The sequence below is a fragment of the Suncus etruscus genome, chromosome 5, assembly GCF_024139225.1.
Source record: "Suncus etruscus isolate mSunEtr1 chromosome 5, mSunEtr1.pri.cur, whole genome shotgun sequence".
NCBI lineage: Eukaryota > Metazoa > Chordata > Mammalia > Eulipotyphla > Soricidae > Suncus > Suncus etruscus.
This window is the reverse complement of record NC_064852.1, coordinates 130279228-130297998: the sequence shown is the minus strand read 5'-3', so window position 1 is coordinate 130297998 and position 18771 is coordinate 130279228. Positions and strand designations below refer to the sequence as shown.

The 18771-nt window shown below is 32.5% G+C and overlaps 1 protein-coding gene across 1 annotated transcript in view; it reads right to left on the bottom strand.

Annotated features, from left to right (window-relative positions):
- The window catches only part of COL5A2 (collagen type V alpha 2 chain), a gene marked incomplete at its 5' end in the record, with an annotated part of 173209 nt that overhangs the window by 95278 nt on the left and 59160 nt on the right, over positions 1-18771 (bottom strand). The window contains 4 exons of the mRNA XM_049772928.1: positions 517-549; positions 920-952; positions 2331-2344; positions 5977-6201. Of these exons, the coding sequence (XP_049628885.1) occupies positions 517-549; positions 920-952; positions 2331-2344; positions 5977-6201 (305 nt within the window). The remainder of the gene's footprint in view (positions 1-516; positions 550-919; positions 953-2330; positions 2345-5976; positions 6202-18771) is intronic.

Below are 18771 nucleotides of genomic sequence, written 5' to 3'. Positions count from 1 at the left end.
TTACCATTTTACTTATACTTATTTAATGCCTTAAAAGTTAAGGAAATCGTGTTTCTATGTGCATTTTATTATTCTATTTACCTATGCATACTCCATCTATTCTAGTCCTCTTAGAGTAATCCAGATATATGAATTCTCTTGTATAATTTCTCAATTTTATTGCAGTATAGGATTCAAACTTAACAGTAGCTGAAGTCAAGTATTTGTTCCATCAAGCGGATCATAGGCTACTCATAATCATTGTTAAATGGCCATTGTCCAAGTTTTAATGAGTAAGGTCAAGTTACAATTAACTATGTAAAAATAAATTTTATCTTTAAGATAACATATGCTTTATTAATGGTTTATAATTTCAGAATGTGATAGTCTATGTGTTAATTGTTGCTTAAAGTCACAGATATTTCAAGATAAATTGTTTCAAGAAATCAAGTTTCATTCCTTTATATTTGATTGTCTTTTAATATGTCTAAAGTTTCTAAATAGTTTCATTATATTACGAATTTTGACACTACTTACAGAGGGCCCCTGACGACCACGAATGCCTGTCACCTAAAATATAAATAAAATAACATAATTAGATGAAGTTCTATAGAGTTTTAGAAAAGCCATTAGTCAAATAACATTAGCAACAAAATTTCCAATGAATAATTAATATATTTGGGGCTCTGGCAGGGCATGGAAAACCATTTTGTAACGCCAGGAAAGAAAATCAGATCAGCAGTAAACTAGGCAAATAGGCTACCTGCAGTAATATCTTTTTGGCCAATAACTGCTAAATTAAATAATCTAATTTATAAGCTTGTTTGATACTAAAAACATAATGATAAAATAATAAAATTCTTTTTAAGTATATATGTAGTAATATATAAATATAGCTATGCTTATTAAAGCATGTAAAAACAAATTTATTAATACTTACGACGGGCACTAATCCTGGCTCCCCTTTTTGTCCCTATGAAGTAGAAAAAAAGTTCAATTGGTAAAATATAATGTAGAGCATGAATTTAATCTATATAAAATAACATTTATGATATACAAAAAGAGGAGATAAAGTCAAATTTTTAGAGTATTTTAAGCAGACACTAGTTAGGAAAAGAACTCATCTGGAAGATATGAAAAAAATTTCAATTTGTGAAATGTACAAGCTTGTTTCACTCAGTTTTGATAGTTATCCAATCCCAGAGTGTATACAAAAACAAGAAAATACTCACCAAAAAGCAAAGTCTTAGCAAAATAGAAAAAATACTCTAAGACTAAAAATACAAAAGAAAATCCAAAACTCTGCATATACTTGAATTTGTACTCTAAAATCATATGCCACATTATCTTTGAAACATTAGATGTCATTTCTTAAACATTTGCCTCTCATTTATTAAAGCTCATGAAAGAATCTTAGAAATAATTGAGAGAAATATGTTTATTTTAAAAAAAATAATAAGAAATTTAAATAAAATATAAAATAACATTCAGATAGCTCTCAATATCTGAGAAAACTAGTGAAAATAAACATAACTGATGAGTGAGATGAGTCAGAGGGAAAGGAATAGACATAGAATAGTCTTACTCATCTGCAGTACATAAGAAAAATGAAAGAGTATGGCAATAATATCCAAAGACAATAGAGATGAGGACCAGGAGAACTAGCCCATGATATGAAAGAGCCATGAGTACAATTAGAGCAACAACCTCACTGACAACTACCATGACAATGATTGATAGTGAGAGAATCAGAATGTCTGTCTCGAAGACAAACAGGGGGTATTTGGTTCAGGGCTTACTCCTGGCACTTACTCAAGAATCACTCTTGACTGGGCTTGGGGAAACATATGAGGTGCTGGGGATTGAACTTGGGTTAGCCACATGTATGGCAAATACCACCCAACCCATCTTTATATCCTCCCAGCCACCAGTAATTCATTCCTTTAAATAATCTATACTTTTAAACCAAAGAAAGGAATGCTTGCCCTTTCCTCAGGTTTCTCTCCCTCTTACCTTTTCTTCCATTTTTCTTTACATCATTTTAACATTGATTGCACTTCTAATATGTTTACAGCATAAACATATAAGTATATAGATGCATTATACTAAATGTACTAAATGTAAAGAATACCAGGATAACCATGACACAACTTTCTGGAAGAAATCTCTATGAATAACAAAGAGGCATCTATAATTTATAATAGCACTGTATTCACAATTTTTTGTGTAGTAGTTTTAACTGTACAAGACTACCAAACACATTAAAGCATAGGTAGCACTGTGTGACTAGCATTATAATAAAAAGAAATGTATTAAATCTATAAATTAAAATTATTCAAAATAAAACTCACCTTTCTTCCTCTACCTACAAAGATAGAAAAATGTGTATTATATTATGGAAAATAATTATTAATAATCACTTATGTATTTATCTTCAATAATACAAAGTTTTGGAGTCAGAATGTAATAAACATATTGCCCTATCACCATCAGGCAGAATATAAAATTATTTTGGAGCAATATTTCCATTGGACAAAATCATGCATACTTTTGGAGAAGTTTAACATTTTAAAAATATTATTTGCTTCACTGAGTATTCAAAATTTATTTAATATTTAAAATATGAATTATCTTATATGTTCCCTTTTTGTTCTTTCTATATATATTAAAGATATAAATATATATAATTACACAGTAAAAACTTAAACTTTTTGGGCTTTGTTGAAGGAGGATTGCTTTTATTTGGACCACATTTGGACTACAGGACTTACTTACAATTTCTTCTGTCCCTTAAGAGATTGCTCCTAGTGGGGCTCAAGGTGGAAAGAATATAACCTGGTTTAGTTTCATGCAAGGCAAGAGCTTCTCTGTTGTGCTAATACTCTGGTCCCATGGTAAAATTCTTCTATCTTGACCAGTTTCCCCTCTCTCTTCTGTTACAGAACATTATTTTATTTATTTTTCTATTGTTCATCTTCCTTGTCAGGAACATTTTAAATGATCACTTGAATTAGTTCTCCTTTAAATTTTTTACATAAACAATTTTGTTTTTGTTAAATTTAGCTTTAGAAACTTTATCACACTTGTTTCATGTTAAATTTAGCTTTAGAAACTTTATCACACATGTAAAGTTACTTGTAGCAACTTTTTACATTACAGTAAACTTTAAGGTGCTTTTCTCCATCCTTTAGTACACAAGTGTTTATGTGTAGAAATTCCAGGTATTTATCTCTTCTTTGTAACTTCAATTTAGAATCAAAGTAATACTACAGAGGGTAGGGCATTTGCCTTGCAAGCATGTGACCTAGATTCTATTTCCAGCATCATATATAGTACTCTGAGCATTTCCAGGAGTGATCCTTGTGGAGAGAGCCATGAGGACTTGAACACTACTGTGTGTGTGTCTCCCAAAAAAAGCCAAATTTAAGCAAACCATAACGTTACTTTTATCTTCTGTGGATTTTGTAGGTATATTTAATATTTATTTATTTTTATTTATTATTTTTGTTTGTTTGTTTTTGGGCCACCCCCGGTGGTGCTCAGGGGTTACTCCTGGCTGTCTACTCAGAAATAGCTCCTGGCAGGCACGGGGGATCATATGGGACGCCGGGATTCAAACCAACCACCTTTGGTCCTGGATCGGCTGCTTGCAAGGCAAACGCCGCTGTTCTATCTCTCCGGGTATATTTAATAATTTTTAATTGTAGTCATAATAATAGATTTTTCTAGTCTAACACTGAATTTATAGAAAATACAGTATTAAAATTAATAACATAAGCTTAAATATAAATGTTATCTTATAAATATTTAATGCAATAATTAATTATTTAATGCATTTATAAAGAAGATAGGTATATATTTGTATTGATCTTTGTCAAGTAGCTTTCTGAGAGAAAAAAGTAATTGTTTTTATTTGTTACTATCTACTTTTTAATTACTATTTTTAAATGTGTTAATGTATGCTTTTGTAATTTTAAACAAACATTTGACATTACAGGTTTTATGTTTGTAAAGTCTGGCATCTCTTACATTGAAATATAATTTCCTTTTTCTTTTCTTTTCTTCTTCTTTTTTTTTTTTTTTTTTTTTTTTTTTTGGTTTTTGGGCCACACCCGGTGACGCTCAGGGGTTACTCCTGGCTATGAGCTCAGAAATGGCTCCTGGTTTGGGGGACCAGATAGGACGCTGGGGATCGAGCCGCAGTCAGTCCTAGGCTAGCGCGGGCAAGGTAGCGCCACCATTCAGGCCCGAAGTATAATTTCTTCAGAGAAAAACGTCAACTGCTTGCCTTCCCTTTAAAAGTTTTGTTTAAAAACTTTAAAATGCATAATAATTGTTTTTATTCTATGGTTTTGCACAACATGAAACTAACTGCCTATTTTTGAGATTTTACATACTTTACAGTTTTCTCTGTTTTTTTGAGGAAAAAATTGCTGTTTTTCTTCAAACAGAGCTAGTTTCATTCAATTCTATTTTCCTAGAAGATTTTTGATTTGTATGGGTTTTCAAATTTATCAACAAACCTATCACGCAAAAAATTTGTTGAGTCTGTTAATGTCCTTTTGTTTTCATCTTCCTCTTCTGTTTTCATCACTTATGGCTATTATATTTTTGCTTTTGTTGTATAAATTTGGAGGGAGCACTCGTAGTAACTCAGGACTTACTCATGGCTCTGTGGATGGGGAACTCCCTTGACAATGCTCAGAGACCACGCAGTGCTTCAGACAGATCCATTTTGTCCTCTTGTAAGACAAGCCCCCAACCCACTGTATTATTTCTCCCACCTATTTTCTTATATATATTTTTCTTATATTTTCTTACTTATCCTATATATATATATATATATATTCAGCTTAATGTCATTTCTAATTTTGTTATTATTTTTTACCTTTACCTTGGACTGAATTGTATTTTCCCAACCAGTATTTTCAGAAAATTATAAAGTCGCATTTATAAATATCTCTTTTTGACACCTTGCCTTCAAGTACTATTCATTGTATCCACAGATTTTCTATTACTTTATTTTGGCACTACTTTTCAGATTGTGTAGATTCAGGTAGCTCTTGATTATATCCTATTTAATTCTTCCTATTAAATTTTGAGTGTAGATATTTGTTCAAGGCACATTTGCTACTATTGCATGATACCAAGAGGAGAATTGATAAATTATTACCTAGTGTTCCATGACTACAGAGCTGAATAACATATATTTTGTTACTTGCAATGAAATTTTAGGGAAAAATAAAGCCTTAATATTATTTGAAAATAATTATATAAATGTACATACATAACAGTATATATGTGTAATTGTAATATTAGCAGAAACAAATTACTATTATTCTAAATGCTTAATATTACTTTATGAGATTAATAAGATAAATAACATTAATGTGTTTCTCTTACATAAATCTATTCTATGTACTGAACAATGCAAAATACTTAAATTAAGTCGATGCTAAAAATACGCCCCAAACTCTTTTTAACAAAAGTAATTTTATTATTATTCTTGAGTAAGTAAATCCACTGGATATTCTTGAGTTTCTTTGCCAAAATTTAGAGTAATCTATATTAATGAGTAAATATAACAGTGCTTTGACATTGAATTTCATTAATTTTTCCTTTCCCCAAAACAATGTTGATAGAAATAAGATTAATATGTTTTCTAGATCTCCTCTTGAATATTATAGGCTTTGTTACAAACCAGAAAATATCTTGGAGGAAGCTAACATAGAGTCATATGTGACCATCTTCAGTGGCATAAGGAATTGTCAGGTTAGACGTAACCACTTAAAATTCAGCCAAAAATTATTGTTTTTTTTATAAGAGGAAATTACTCTTTCCTCAATAATGTTAAAATGTGTGAATAAAATCACTAACCCCAAGATCACTGAATAGTAGTTAATTATGCTTTTGGATTGTTCAATACTGAGAGCAAAAATCACTACAATTATAAAGACACATCATTAGATTAATAACATTGGCCTTAAGCATTCTTACCAAAATTGGTACCACCACCTCCATTTGAATGTGGACAAACAGCACAACATTCTCCAGGAGGTACTACGGGATCTGCACACCCCAGCGCTTCCATACACTCTATTTTGTCACAAAGAATGGCTCCATTGTCACAGACACAGATCTGGCAAGGCGCAGGTTTCCAAATATCTCTGTTTAAGTACATATTTCCATTTTGGGTACAAGCTATTTCTTCACCATATCCTTCTGCAATAGAACAGAGAACAAAGTCAGTAAGTAACTTTCTGAAAATTTGGAATCTGGGAAATATTTATAAAGGTGAACTATCTTGTTAGTTCTAAAGAATTCTAGTCTAAGCAGTAACTTTCCCCCAAAATTCTTCTCTGAATACCATATGTTAATTGGGCTTCCTATTCTTCATCAATATTCTCAAGCACTCTAAAGAAACTCATTCATATATCCATCCATCATATATTCACTCATCCATCATGCGTTCTTTGCAAATGAACTAAAGATAACTAGAAAGGGAACGTAAGTAAACTGCCTTCATAATATGTATTGAAATTAGTATAAACGGATTCATTTGAGTTTAGTAATTTTAGCTCCTTCACTTGACTAATTAGAGTTTCATGTCTATAGGTGCTTCTAAATCTTCAACGTGATTTGCACAGAGCCAAGTTTCAACAAATATTTTTCAATGGATGAATGAATTTTTATCTATATTTCAATGGTTGAATGAATCTACACTTTTATTTACTAACTTATTGCACTAATCTTGAATGTATGAATTTCAAAAATAAAACAAAGTTTCTAAACATACTTTGATTAGCTTATAAAAGAACTTTATACTTGGAGAAGAACTTCTCTAGGTGAAAGTTCAGAACTATAGATAAAAATTTGTTTTAGAATTTTTTCAAAAATTACCTCAAATATCCATTTCCAATATTGAGAACGTTTTTCTAGTATAATATTCTTTGCATTACTTTATGAAGTACTTTGTTAATCTTTTGTCACAGATACTTAGCAAATAAGCTACTGTTTTCAGAATACCGTACCACATATTGGGCCCTTCAGAAGAAGAGCATAAAGTTTTAAGTGTCTTTCACCTTTATCAAAATGTCTTTCACTTTTATACACTTAATTTTATCACTGCAAACATTTCTATTTATTGATAAAGTAATTTCATGGGTAATTTCATTAATAATTTCATTAAGTAATTAAGTAATTTCATTAAGAAAAGCAAACAAGATACCATGTAATCCTGTCTATTTAACATTGTTTAATGGGAAAGAAAATTTCAAGATAAGTTATCCCAGTGCTCTAAAATTCCTTTAGAGTTATATTCAAAGAGACACAATCTCTTTATGAAAATCAATTTCTCTCCAAAGTTTAAAATAACCTGACCTCATTACAAGGCACAACATTTGGCTATATTACTATATTACTTTCTTTAAATAAAAATATTAAAAGTTAGCTTTGTACTGCATCATGACTATTTTTAAAAGTTAGTTTTTACTGTGTCCTGACTGTTTTTTGTCTCCTAAGAGTTTGTAATTAAGTTTAAGACAAAGTAGAAAGTATAGATGCTTTAAAATAGCAAGGAGGTGAAAATAAAAGTGTGTTCCCTTCTCTTCCCCAACACTATCATCTGTGCACAACACAGAGAGTGCAAACCCTCAGTGAACTCCCATTTTTCATATCTGAATGAAAGACACATACAAAAGAGCACAGGGCAGAAATATTTGGGGGCCTTGTGGTTTTCAGTTTTATTTATGCGAGTGTGTGCCTTGTGATTAAATTGGTCATGATGAATTTTTGTGTTTTTTTTTGTGTTTGTTTTTGTTTTGGTTTTGGTTTTTGGTTTTTGGGCCACACCTGGTGGTGCTCAGGGGTGACTCCTGGCTGTCTGCTCAGAAATAGCTCCTGGCAGGCACGGGGGACCATATGGGACACCGGGGTTCGAACCAACCACCTTTGGTCCTGGATCGGCTGCTTGCAAGGCAAACGCCGCTGTGCTATCTCTCTGGGCCCATGATGGATTTTTTAATAAAGCTATTTACTTGAACAAAAATAAAATGCACAATTATAATTTGCAGTGGAATTTTCATGACTTATTTTTTGAATAATAATATTAAAATAATGTTAATTTTAATATAAAAGACTGAGAAATCTCACTATTTTTCTTTTAACTTTATGATCTAAATAATGAAATTAATGAAATATGACATTAAACTTAAACTTAACCTGGAAATTGAAGTAAAACACTGGTCTGAAAATACATGAGCAAATAACTTTTTAAAATAAAAATCTCACAAGAAATTGAAACCCACAATATTATAACATCTATATATTTGTTCTTTATGTTTTTTTAAATTTCTTAAATTTGAAGAAAAGTGGTAAGTGCCTGGTAGAGTTGCTGTTTTCTATAATCTCCCACCATGCTGTAACTTCTAAAATATTCCTTCTAAGTTACAGAGTTCTTTTATCCTTACCAAATGTTCAAGCAAATTAAACCAATGCATTATGAAGTCAATACCACAAATAGCCTCATAATGATAGTTTAGAAAGATGTATTTTATTTGACCACATTTTATTTTCACAGTTAATTTTTCTATTTCTCATATCTACATAGATTTATCTGCTCAAAAAATTTTTTTTGTTTTTTTTTGTTTTTGAGTCATACCCGGCAGTGCTCAGGGGTTATTCCTGGCTCTCAGCTCAGAAATCGCTCCTAGCAGGCTCAAGAGACCATATGGGATGCCAGGATTAGAACCAACGACCTTCTACATGCAAGGCAAATGCCTTACCTCCATGTTATCTCTCCAGCCCCTGCTCAAAAATTTTATCTACATTTATGAGCCCAGCACACTTCTTCTGAGGAATACTACTACTTAAATTTATCTAGATTTAAACTTAGTTGTAATAATTCACTAGATGGGAAACCAAGTCCATCATCTGTTTTTAATAGCTAGAAACTCAGTCACCAAAACCGTTTCTTGACAACTCTAGCCCCACACCCTAGGTCTACATTCCTTTAGTGCAAATTTAGTACATACATGTGCAAAAAGTCCTGCATTGAATTGACTATGTTTGAAAACTTACTCTGCCAAGAAAAGATGTGATTTTATTTCTGTATTAAATTATTGGTGTCTCTTCATATTTACTTTTGTTTGCTTGTTTTGGGGTCACACCCAGCAATGCTTAGGTGTTACTCCTGGCTCTACATTTATAAAGCATTCCTGGTGATGCTTTGGAATTATATGGGATGTCAGGGATTGAACTTGAGTTGGTTGTATATGAGGCAAACTGCAATAAAAATGGAATCTTGTCATTTACTTCAACTTGGATGAAAATGGAGAATTTCTACTGAGCAAAATAAATCAGAAGAAGGACAATTCCCAAATAATCTCACTCATCCATAGAATATAAAGAGATACAGTAAAAGAAGTCTTTAACAATGACAAACCATTGGTATTGGATTACAGAACCAACCAAGCAGGGGGACTGGAAGGGGATAGGGGAATTGTTGGAGATTTGGGGGTATTTAGGTAGTGATGATATGTAATAATTTCTATATAAACATCAGAAATGTTAATACTATTGTAATTTCCTAAACTATAATAAACTAAAAATTTTAATTATATGACAGAAAATGCGGAAATCTGTGTTGAATATTCTGTAATTTAAATTTTTAACTTAATCTTTTCCTTGAATCAATAATGAAAGTTCTTACTTAAAGTTATAAATATCATGTCTCTTAATTGAAATAAGTTTTGTTCATATTACTTTAACACATGAACTGTGAATTGTCTAGGTGTAAAGAACTCAATAACCTTCACAATCAATGCCATATAACTAGTCTATTAGAAATTTTTAAACTGTATATACAGGTGAACTATGAATAAGCAAATTAAGGTATACACTAATTTGTTGATATAATTACTTTAAAAAGTTATACAGGAGGGGTGGGCAGAGAGATATCACTGGATAATGTACTTGCTTTGTGCATGGCAGACTTGGGTTATATCCCAAACAGTCCATAGAATTTCCCAAGACCACTAGTAATGATCCCTGAGAGCAAAGCCAAGAGTAAGCCTTGAGCACCACTGGGTGTGGTCCCAAAACAAACAACAATTTTATATATATATATATATATATATATATATATATATATATATATATATATATATATATATAATGCTTTCAATTTTCTTTTCCTAAACTTCTAGAAAAGATGTACATTTGGAACCTTTTGAATGAAAAGTAAATGGGTAACTTGATAGAGTTGACAAGTGTGTCACTGACATCTAGAATTCCAGAAATAAGAAAATTGTATCAGTTACAGTAATAAGTACTTCGGAAAACTTTTTAAAAATTTATAACAAGTCTTTCTAGCCCAGCTAGTCTCAGTCCCTTCTGGGATTGTGAATTTCTATGTTAATGTTACTGAAAGTTTCTCTGACTATAAAAGTCTTTGGAGTATCAGAAACATGGCACTGTGAGTTGCTGCCCTCATAGAGCAGCCCACATGTCCCTCTAGATCAGGGGTCTCAAACTCAATTTACCTGGGGGCCGCAGGAGGCAAAGTCGGGTGAGGCAGAGCAGCATAAGGGATTTCGCTTACCGAATATTCACAATAAAAAATCACATTAGTAAGAAAAAAAATCGCAAAAAATCGCATTAAACATTTGCATACCCCGAACGGAACTGCTCGGGGTATGCGAATGTTTAATGCAATTTTTTCTTACTAATGCGATTTTTATTGCGATTATTCGGTAAGCGAATACTGCGATATTTGAAGGCTGGCCGTGGGCCACAAAATGTACGGAGGGCCACAAACGGCCCACGGGCCTTGAGTTTGAGACCCCTGCTCTAGATCAAACCACAAGATGGGGTCCTTCCCAGTGCACAGCTTAACCCAGCTGCTAAAATTTGTTCCAGAAATCCTTTTAGGGCTTGCCCTCCCTTCCTTTTGCTCTCTGGCCCTGTTTATCTTTCTAACAGAGAAACAAAGGGAATAGAAAACTCAGATCTTTTAAGGCCTTCTTAGTGAATGCCAGGAATGTTTTTAGCCTTATTTTCTCTTCATTAACTGATTCCCAATGTTTAAAAAGTCAGACATATATGAAGTCATCAGGAATAAATGAAGGGATGTGTTAGAGGCTTTCACAAAGTTTTCCACCTCAGCCTCAAAGTCTTTAAGTGGTTGGGGTGGAAAAATAACTAGAAACAGTACTGTGGAGTTTTACATGCTTTTGACATTCAAAAATTTTACTTTAAGTAAATTTAACTTTGAATTTCCAAATTTATATCACATTCAAATTATTACTCTGTGTGTCCTTTTTTAAACAAGTGCGGATGCTAAATTATTATTTGAGAAGAGTTAAAAATTCCATTCCAATCTTATTATCTAAGACAATATAATTGCAATTTATTTTGAAAAATCATCTTGAAATGTTATATAGTAAAATAAAGACAATTCATAGTCCAATGAATTATACAAATAGCAAAGATTTGATAAATTGCCCACTGTTCTGGTTAGTTTCTTCTACACAGTAATTAAACACAACTCAATCTTGTCTCAATAATTATACAAGGACTTTCCAGTTTATGTGCAAGACTTCTGTTTTTACTTTTCTTAAAATGGAAAAAATAAAAAGGAAAATCCCTCATTTTAGGTACCACTTAAATTTCTTTCCATGTATCATTAGGAAAACTAAAATATTGTTGCCAAAATCTGAACAAAACTACACACATGTAATGTTCATCTATAATTCTGTCTAAAAGACAAATGTTCAGCCTAATTCATTTGACATGGATTTATTTTTCTCAAAATACATATTTCAAGTCATTGAAGAGTTGTAAAAACGATGCAAAGAGAATTGGGACTGTCTTATGTTTCATGCACCAGAAATCTCAATAGTTATTTCTGTGGCAAATAATAGTGTTATTCTCAAAAGTCAACCTCAGTGACTAAGCTAAGGCCCATCTGCAATATATCTCATGTTGCCTGCCTACCAAAACATATGAATACTTTTCAATTGTTTTAGAATCAAGTATCCTATTTCACTTCTCATTGGCATGAGAGTGTTCATGAGAAAGAGAACTAAACATCTTCCCAATCTATATCAAGAATACCAAAATATGAATGGACTCAAATGTTAATTTTTAAGACAATTTTCAATAACCAAGATCTAGATACAACCCACTGCCCAACATCAAATGTAAGAAATAAAATCTTGAAATTCACTGTAACTTAGATGGGCCGAGGGTATCATGCTAGGTGAAGTGAGAGAGGAGGACAAATTTTGAGTTGTAGAAAGACAAGCTAAAGTGGTAAATAGATCAGGGGTGGGAAACAGTTGTTTTCTTGCAAGGGCCACACTACATAGCCAGGCAGACTACTCACAGATGACATGAAACAATTGGCAGCCAATAAGACACATATGTGCCTGTCCTGTCATGCACCAGGGCCAGACCACAAGAATTTATGTTCTTAGATACCAATGGGCTGATCATTTCTCACCCCTAGAAAGACTAATAAAAATAAACCCTGAGATTCTGCCTATTGGTTTTAATCAGTAAAAGGAAGTGAAGGTAGGAAGTGACCTAGAAATAGTGATACAGTTGATAATGGCACTTCGAGGTTGAATGTTATGTGGTAATATTATTGCCTAAGAGAACAGTAATGCAATAAAAATACCAAGCTGTTATCACCTTTTGAAATGAGTTGTATGACTTTTATGTATTCTGGGAATAAACTAAGTAACAATCTTTAATTATTATATAACATCTGCATTCCGTATCCTGAATATTCTTCATATCTTAGTTCAAATGCCACTTTTTCTATATAGACTACTCTGACCTTAAATATAATGAAAATACTATACATATATACTATATCACAAGTCAATTCCTGTTACATTTTCTTCTAATGGGATATTAGTTACTTTTGAACCTATTATAATGTTGTGTTAAATTTTTGCCTCTATATGACAGAATTATGGATTTATAAGAACAGGTGCAATTTATTCTAGTTTGTGCACTAAGCCCAAAACTTATAGAAGTTTCAGGAATGTATTAGAAACTCAATAGATATTTTTTGATCTCAATGTTGACAATTAGTTTGTGTTAATTAGCTTTAAGAAGAGATATCATTCTATAATACTCCATAAGATAAAAAGAACTAATTGTAATAATACCAAAAAAAGATTTAAATATTTCGGAAGCAAACTTATTCTTAATAATCATAATTAGGTTTATATATTTAGAAAAAACAAATTTTTTTCCCACAGTTTAAATGTGGCCCATGTTACCAGTATTTAAAATATAGGGCCTAGAAAGATAGGGTGCTTTCCACTCACATTGCCAGCCCTGTTTCAATTAACAGCATCTCATGCCCCTTGAGTCTGTCAGGAGTAATGGCTGAGTGCAGTGCCAGGACTAATCCCTGAGCACCACCAAAACCCAGCACACACCCAAATATATACATATTTATATGTATATGTATATATGTAGAGAGAGAGAGAAAGAGAGAGAGCATTAAAATGGAGGTGAGAAGCAGAAAAGAAGGTTTTGAGGTAAACTGGAACAAGTGTCATTTTCCTTGAGTCACTCTATAGTGTAGAATAAAATATATCTATATTTTATATCTCTATGTCTAAACCACTAAATTCAACACTACAGTAAGCATCGAACCCAACTATCTCAATTAAACTCAAACTTTAAGTGTCAAAACTTAGGCTGGTGGATGAGAGTGGATTTGCCTTAAATTGTGAATGGATGAGGACATAGAAATAGTAGGGGTAGTGTTATTGGAGGTGGTAACATTGTATGTCTAAATATCCATGGTAAACACCTATGTAAATAACTGTGTCTAAATTAAAGAAATAAAATAGGGGCTAGAGCAATAGCACAAATGGTAGGGCATTTGCTTTGTTGCACACAAAGCAAATGACCCAGGTTGGATCCTCAGCATCCTATATGTTCCCCAAACCTGTTAGGAGTGATTTCTAAATGCAGAGCCAGGAGTAACCTTTGAGAGCCACTAAGTGTAGCTCCAAAACCAAAAAAAAAAATCAAAAAGAAAACTTTGCTTTAAGAAAAGAAGAAATATATCAAGTAAAATATCCAGTACTATATGAGAATATCCAATATTAATTAAATATTATCCAGGAAATATATCTTTAAAATAATACATTGTTATTTATATTTAGAAACCAAAACTGATTTTTGTATGACTTAGAAGATTCAGTTCTGAAATACACAAATGGATATAAAATTAAAATTTATGTAACAAGACATGTTTTTAGTCAATTTAACACTGTATCTTCTAACGTCTTTGCAACTGTAGTTTGCTTTCTTTTCTTATCTTTCTTGATACAGAAAGATATCAAAGCCTCCAGTGTAAATCCACAAGTTATAGCTAGTTTATTCCTTTTCATTTGTTCCTTATTCTTGGGTCACTGCTCTTGCCTTGATATTGGAATTGCTTTTATAGTCAACTAAACACATTTCAAAATATTCAATGGGGCACCAACCCCACTCATGTTATTGCCAAACATTCTAGAATGTTTTGAAGGCAGTCTAGAGAGAATTTGAAGAGGTAAGGTATGTCTTTTTCTACATCATTTCCTTAAAGCTACTGTCTAGAAGGGATGTTAGAATGGTAGAATTTGTACTCTAAAGTTCCTTTTCTAAATTTATTCACATAAGCAAATTTAGGTATTAACCCTTTATTTTCCTGATCTAAACTTAATTTAGGTTTACTCTGTAGTCAGAGCAATAGCACAGCTGTAGGGAGTTTGCCTTGCATGCAGCCAACCCTGTACAGACCCTGGTTCTATCCCCACTATCCCATATTGTATCCTGAACAAATCAGGAAGAATTTCTGAGAGTAGAGTGAGGAGTAATCCCTGAGCACCGCCTGTTGTGGCCCAATGCCACCACAAATTTAGAATATGAGTTTATCAAAGAACATAAAATGGATTTTACCCTTACTTATGTAACTCCCTACCAAATCGTTTTCAGAGCAGGTAACAAACTATTTAACATAAGATTAAACTATTATTTAAAAATATAAGTCCATTTATTTTCCTTATGTTTGTAAATATCAACTTCCCGGCTCTTCACATTGGCTGGATATCAGGGAAATCAAAGAAGTCCTGATACTCAAGTCTTATCATTTCCTATTTCCTCTCCTTAATATCATAATTTATAAGATTAGTTTTAGTTCTTACATGAAGGAACTAAAATCCAAATTGTTTTCTTCTGAAACTTTATTCCTAAACTAAATAATATTGCCATTCCTGGCTCATTGCTAAAAGTTGGCAATGGACTCCTCTCAGCTACTGGCCAAGATGAACTTAAAGAATTATAGGTACTTCATCTCAATTATTGCTTCCTATTTTCATTCTTAGCCATCTTTTCCCTCGTGTAAAGATAAAACCAGAGGTCTCTTGTGTCTACATCTCCTGGAGCCTCTATGTAGGTCCCTAGAGGAGAGGTGGAGCAAACCACACCGGTGATGCAAAAGCCACAGACACACATAAAACAAGGTGCCATTAATGTCTGGCAATACTGTGATGAACTGAAAATGCCTTTATCCTGATCCAATTCCACAGCCATTTGGAAATTCAGCAAAACAAATATAAATACCACTTTTCAAATTAAGATTCAACATTCTGGATTATACTGTCTTGACATTTTAGGAAGTAAAAAATTGTTGTATAATAGTTATTTCGAAAGTCACAGAGTGTTACCAATAGATGCTGGTTTATAAATAACAAAGCAGAATAAATATATCAAGAAGGTATATTTGGTGGTTAGTGAAAAAAGTAATGTGAATTAAATCATTTTAAAAGTGCATTATGTTCACTAAGTTAAATATTTTTATACTTAGCAAATCCATTTATTCATTTATACCCATTTTTATAATTTTCTTTAGTATTTATCAAATCTTTATGTTGGACAAAATCACATGCCAAAAAAAACATAATCAAAAGACACACGAGAAGTTTATGTTGAAAATAATAATTAAATGTTTCTAACAAATATATATACTAAGGTTTATCTAAAGTTTCTTCTATTAAGTCATTTTTCTGATGTTGTTTGGACTGATACAAATTGTTTGTGTATGATACTAGGATTGAGAGATGCTATGTAAGATGTCTGAAAAGACTGATTCACCAAAACTGAAACTACGAGAAGAGTAAGTGAACATAAGTGGGTTCTAAAATAGATATTGAAAAAAAAAATGGAATATATTCTAGAAAGTAGAAGACAGAAAGAATGCCTAAGAAAAAAAGCAGGAACCACCTAAAAGCATCATGGATAAAGGGCAAACATGTCATTTTTAAGGATAAGGAAGATTAAAAGAATTGAACAGTGTCTGATGCATATGTCATCCAAGAAATATCTACTGAATAAATGAAAAGGTGTATATGGCAAACACATATCTAGCTAAAACTAATACTTAAACTGGAAAGAGAGAAAAGTCCTAAAAGATGTTATAGTAAAGTTAGAAGAAATCATTGGTATTGGATCAAACGAAGTAAAATGGGAAACTCTATTAAACCCAGATAAATAAATCCAAATTTAATTAACTATAAGATAATGTATTAGAAGAAAAGTATATACTTTGGAGGCTATGAATAAATAGAGCAATTAACATTTGTTATATATGGCTATGGATTCATTTTTATCTCCTAAAGTTATGTTAAAGTTCTAACCATCAGTATCTTCTTGCCTTTATTTTTGGGTCATACATAAAAGGGTTCAGGGAATTAGTCCTGGCTCTGTGCTCAAAGATCATTTCTGGTAGTGCTTAGAGGACAACATATGGTGTAGTTGGCTGTATGCAATACAAGCACCTTAACCACTATACTATCTCTTCAATCCTATAAACTTATCTGAAAATAAACCCATTTAAGATAAAGTTACGAAGTCAACTAGAATAGGACCTTAACCCAATATGAGTATTTTTATAATAAAAAATGTGTAGATACAGGAATACTAGCACACATATGGAAGCAGAGACTAAAGTGTTCTAGGTATAAGAGAAAGAAGTTAACCAGCAACTTTAGAATCTAGGAAGATGTAAGCAGAGATTTTTCTTCCCCAGTTTCAGAAGGAGTGTGGCCTAGCTGACATATTGAATTTCTAGAACCCAGAATTGTAATTCATGCTGGCTTAAAAGTCACCAATATATCATATACCAATATATCATATGAAGCAGCAGATCTAGAAAGGTAATTCAGGTATTTCCAAGAAGAGAGAATTATCTGAAATTAAATGAGATAAAAGTTCTGGGAAAATGTAATTAAATAGTATAAATATTGATGAGATGAATGAATATTAAGAAAGAATAATTATTAAAAAATATTAAAAAGAATATTATTAAGTAATAAAACCAATACTATGTGCTGGATAATTTTATACTTAATCCTTAAGAATTTGTGACAGAATTTAGATAAAAAATTATCACATTATAGAGTAAATATCTGAACAACCACACATAAAATAATTTTTTTTGGTTTTTGGGCCACACCCAGCATTGCTCAGGGGTTACTCCTGGCTGTCTGCTCAGAAATAGCTCCTGGCAGGCACGGGGGACCATATGGGACACCGGGATTCGAACCAACCACCTTAGGTCCTGGATCGGCTGCTTGCAAGGCAAACGCCGCTGTGCTATCTCTCTGGGCCCACATAAAATAATTTTTAATGTTTAGATAATAAATCTGCAATGTTGTTAATGTTTATGGTATTGTTGTACAAAATTACTGCAACCTAGCACCACCAAAAATAGTCCAGGACCTCCTTTCTTAGGTCTATGTCACCTCTGGTCTAATGTTTAACTCATCCTAAATGAGATGATTGAATACTACTTTAAATAGAAAATAAAGGAAAGACAAAGTTTTATGCATAAAACAATCAATATATGCACTAAATGGCCTTTTAAATATGTGAGAAATATAAACTGGCAATTCACAAGAAAAATATGGAGCAGAAAAGGTATGGATTAAATTGGAAGACAAACAATTTAAGTATGGCTACCTTAGAGATAAGGAAAGTAAGGTTCTTTTTTTTTTTAAGGGGGGTGTAAAAAGAGAATTTGTTTTCCAAAGGAAGCTAGTGAAACACCCAATGTGAACCCATTCTTTCTATTCAGCTATCACCTCTAAACAGCCAAAGTTTTGTTTCCTGATGTTACACTTGTACCAAAAACTACCATCCTGTGAAATACCCCTAATTTTCCCAGGGTTTCACAGAATATGGATGGGTATAAATCATTCTCCTGATACAAATGAGCTGCAGGGTAGACACTTTTATTTTCATATTCAACTCTATTATGAGGGTATGTCTTTATTTCAGTACTATGCTGGTTTTGTTTGTTTATTATCACTATTAAAGCACCATTATTATAAATATGTTTGTAATTGAGCACTTTGATGAATGTAGATAATTGTTGATATGGCAATGACAGTTGGACTTGGACACACCCCTTGGATAATCCCAATGAATGACAGTTGAACCTAGACACACACCCTGGGCCACCTTGTCATGCCTGTATAAAAGGAAAAACTTGGACAGCTGGCGGGGAGCAGCTAGGATAGTGACCAGAGTAGCACCTGCCGGTCAATGGGGGCCAGAGATGCTGCCTGCATTGTATCTGTTTCTTTCTCTTTTTTCTTTGAACCCAGGCCTTCCCTGGCCACGTCTGGATGGTGAATCCCTCCCCTATCAAAAACCCTCAGGTGACAGTGGCATGCCTCAGACTCTAAACAGCTATGTAAATAACTGTGAAATAAAAAAGAT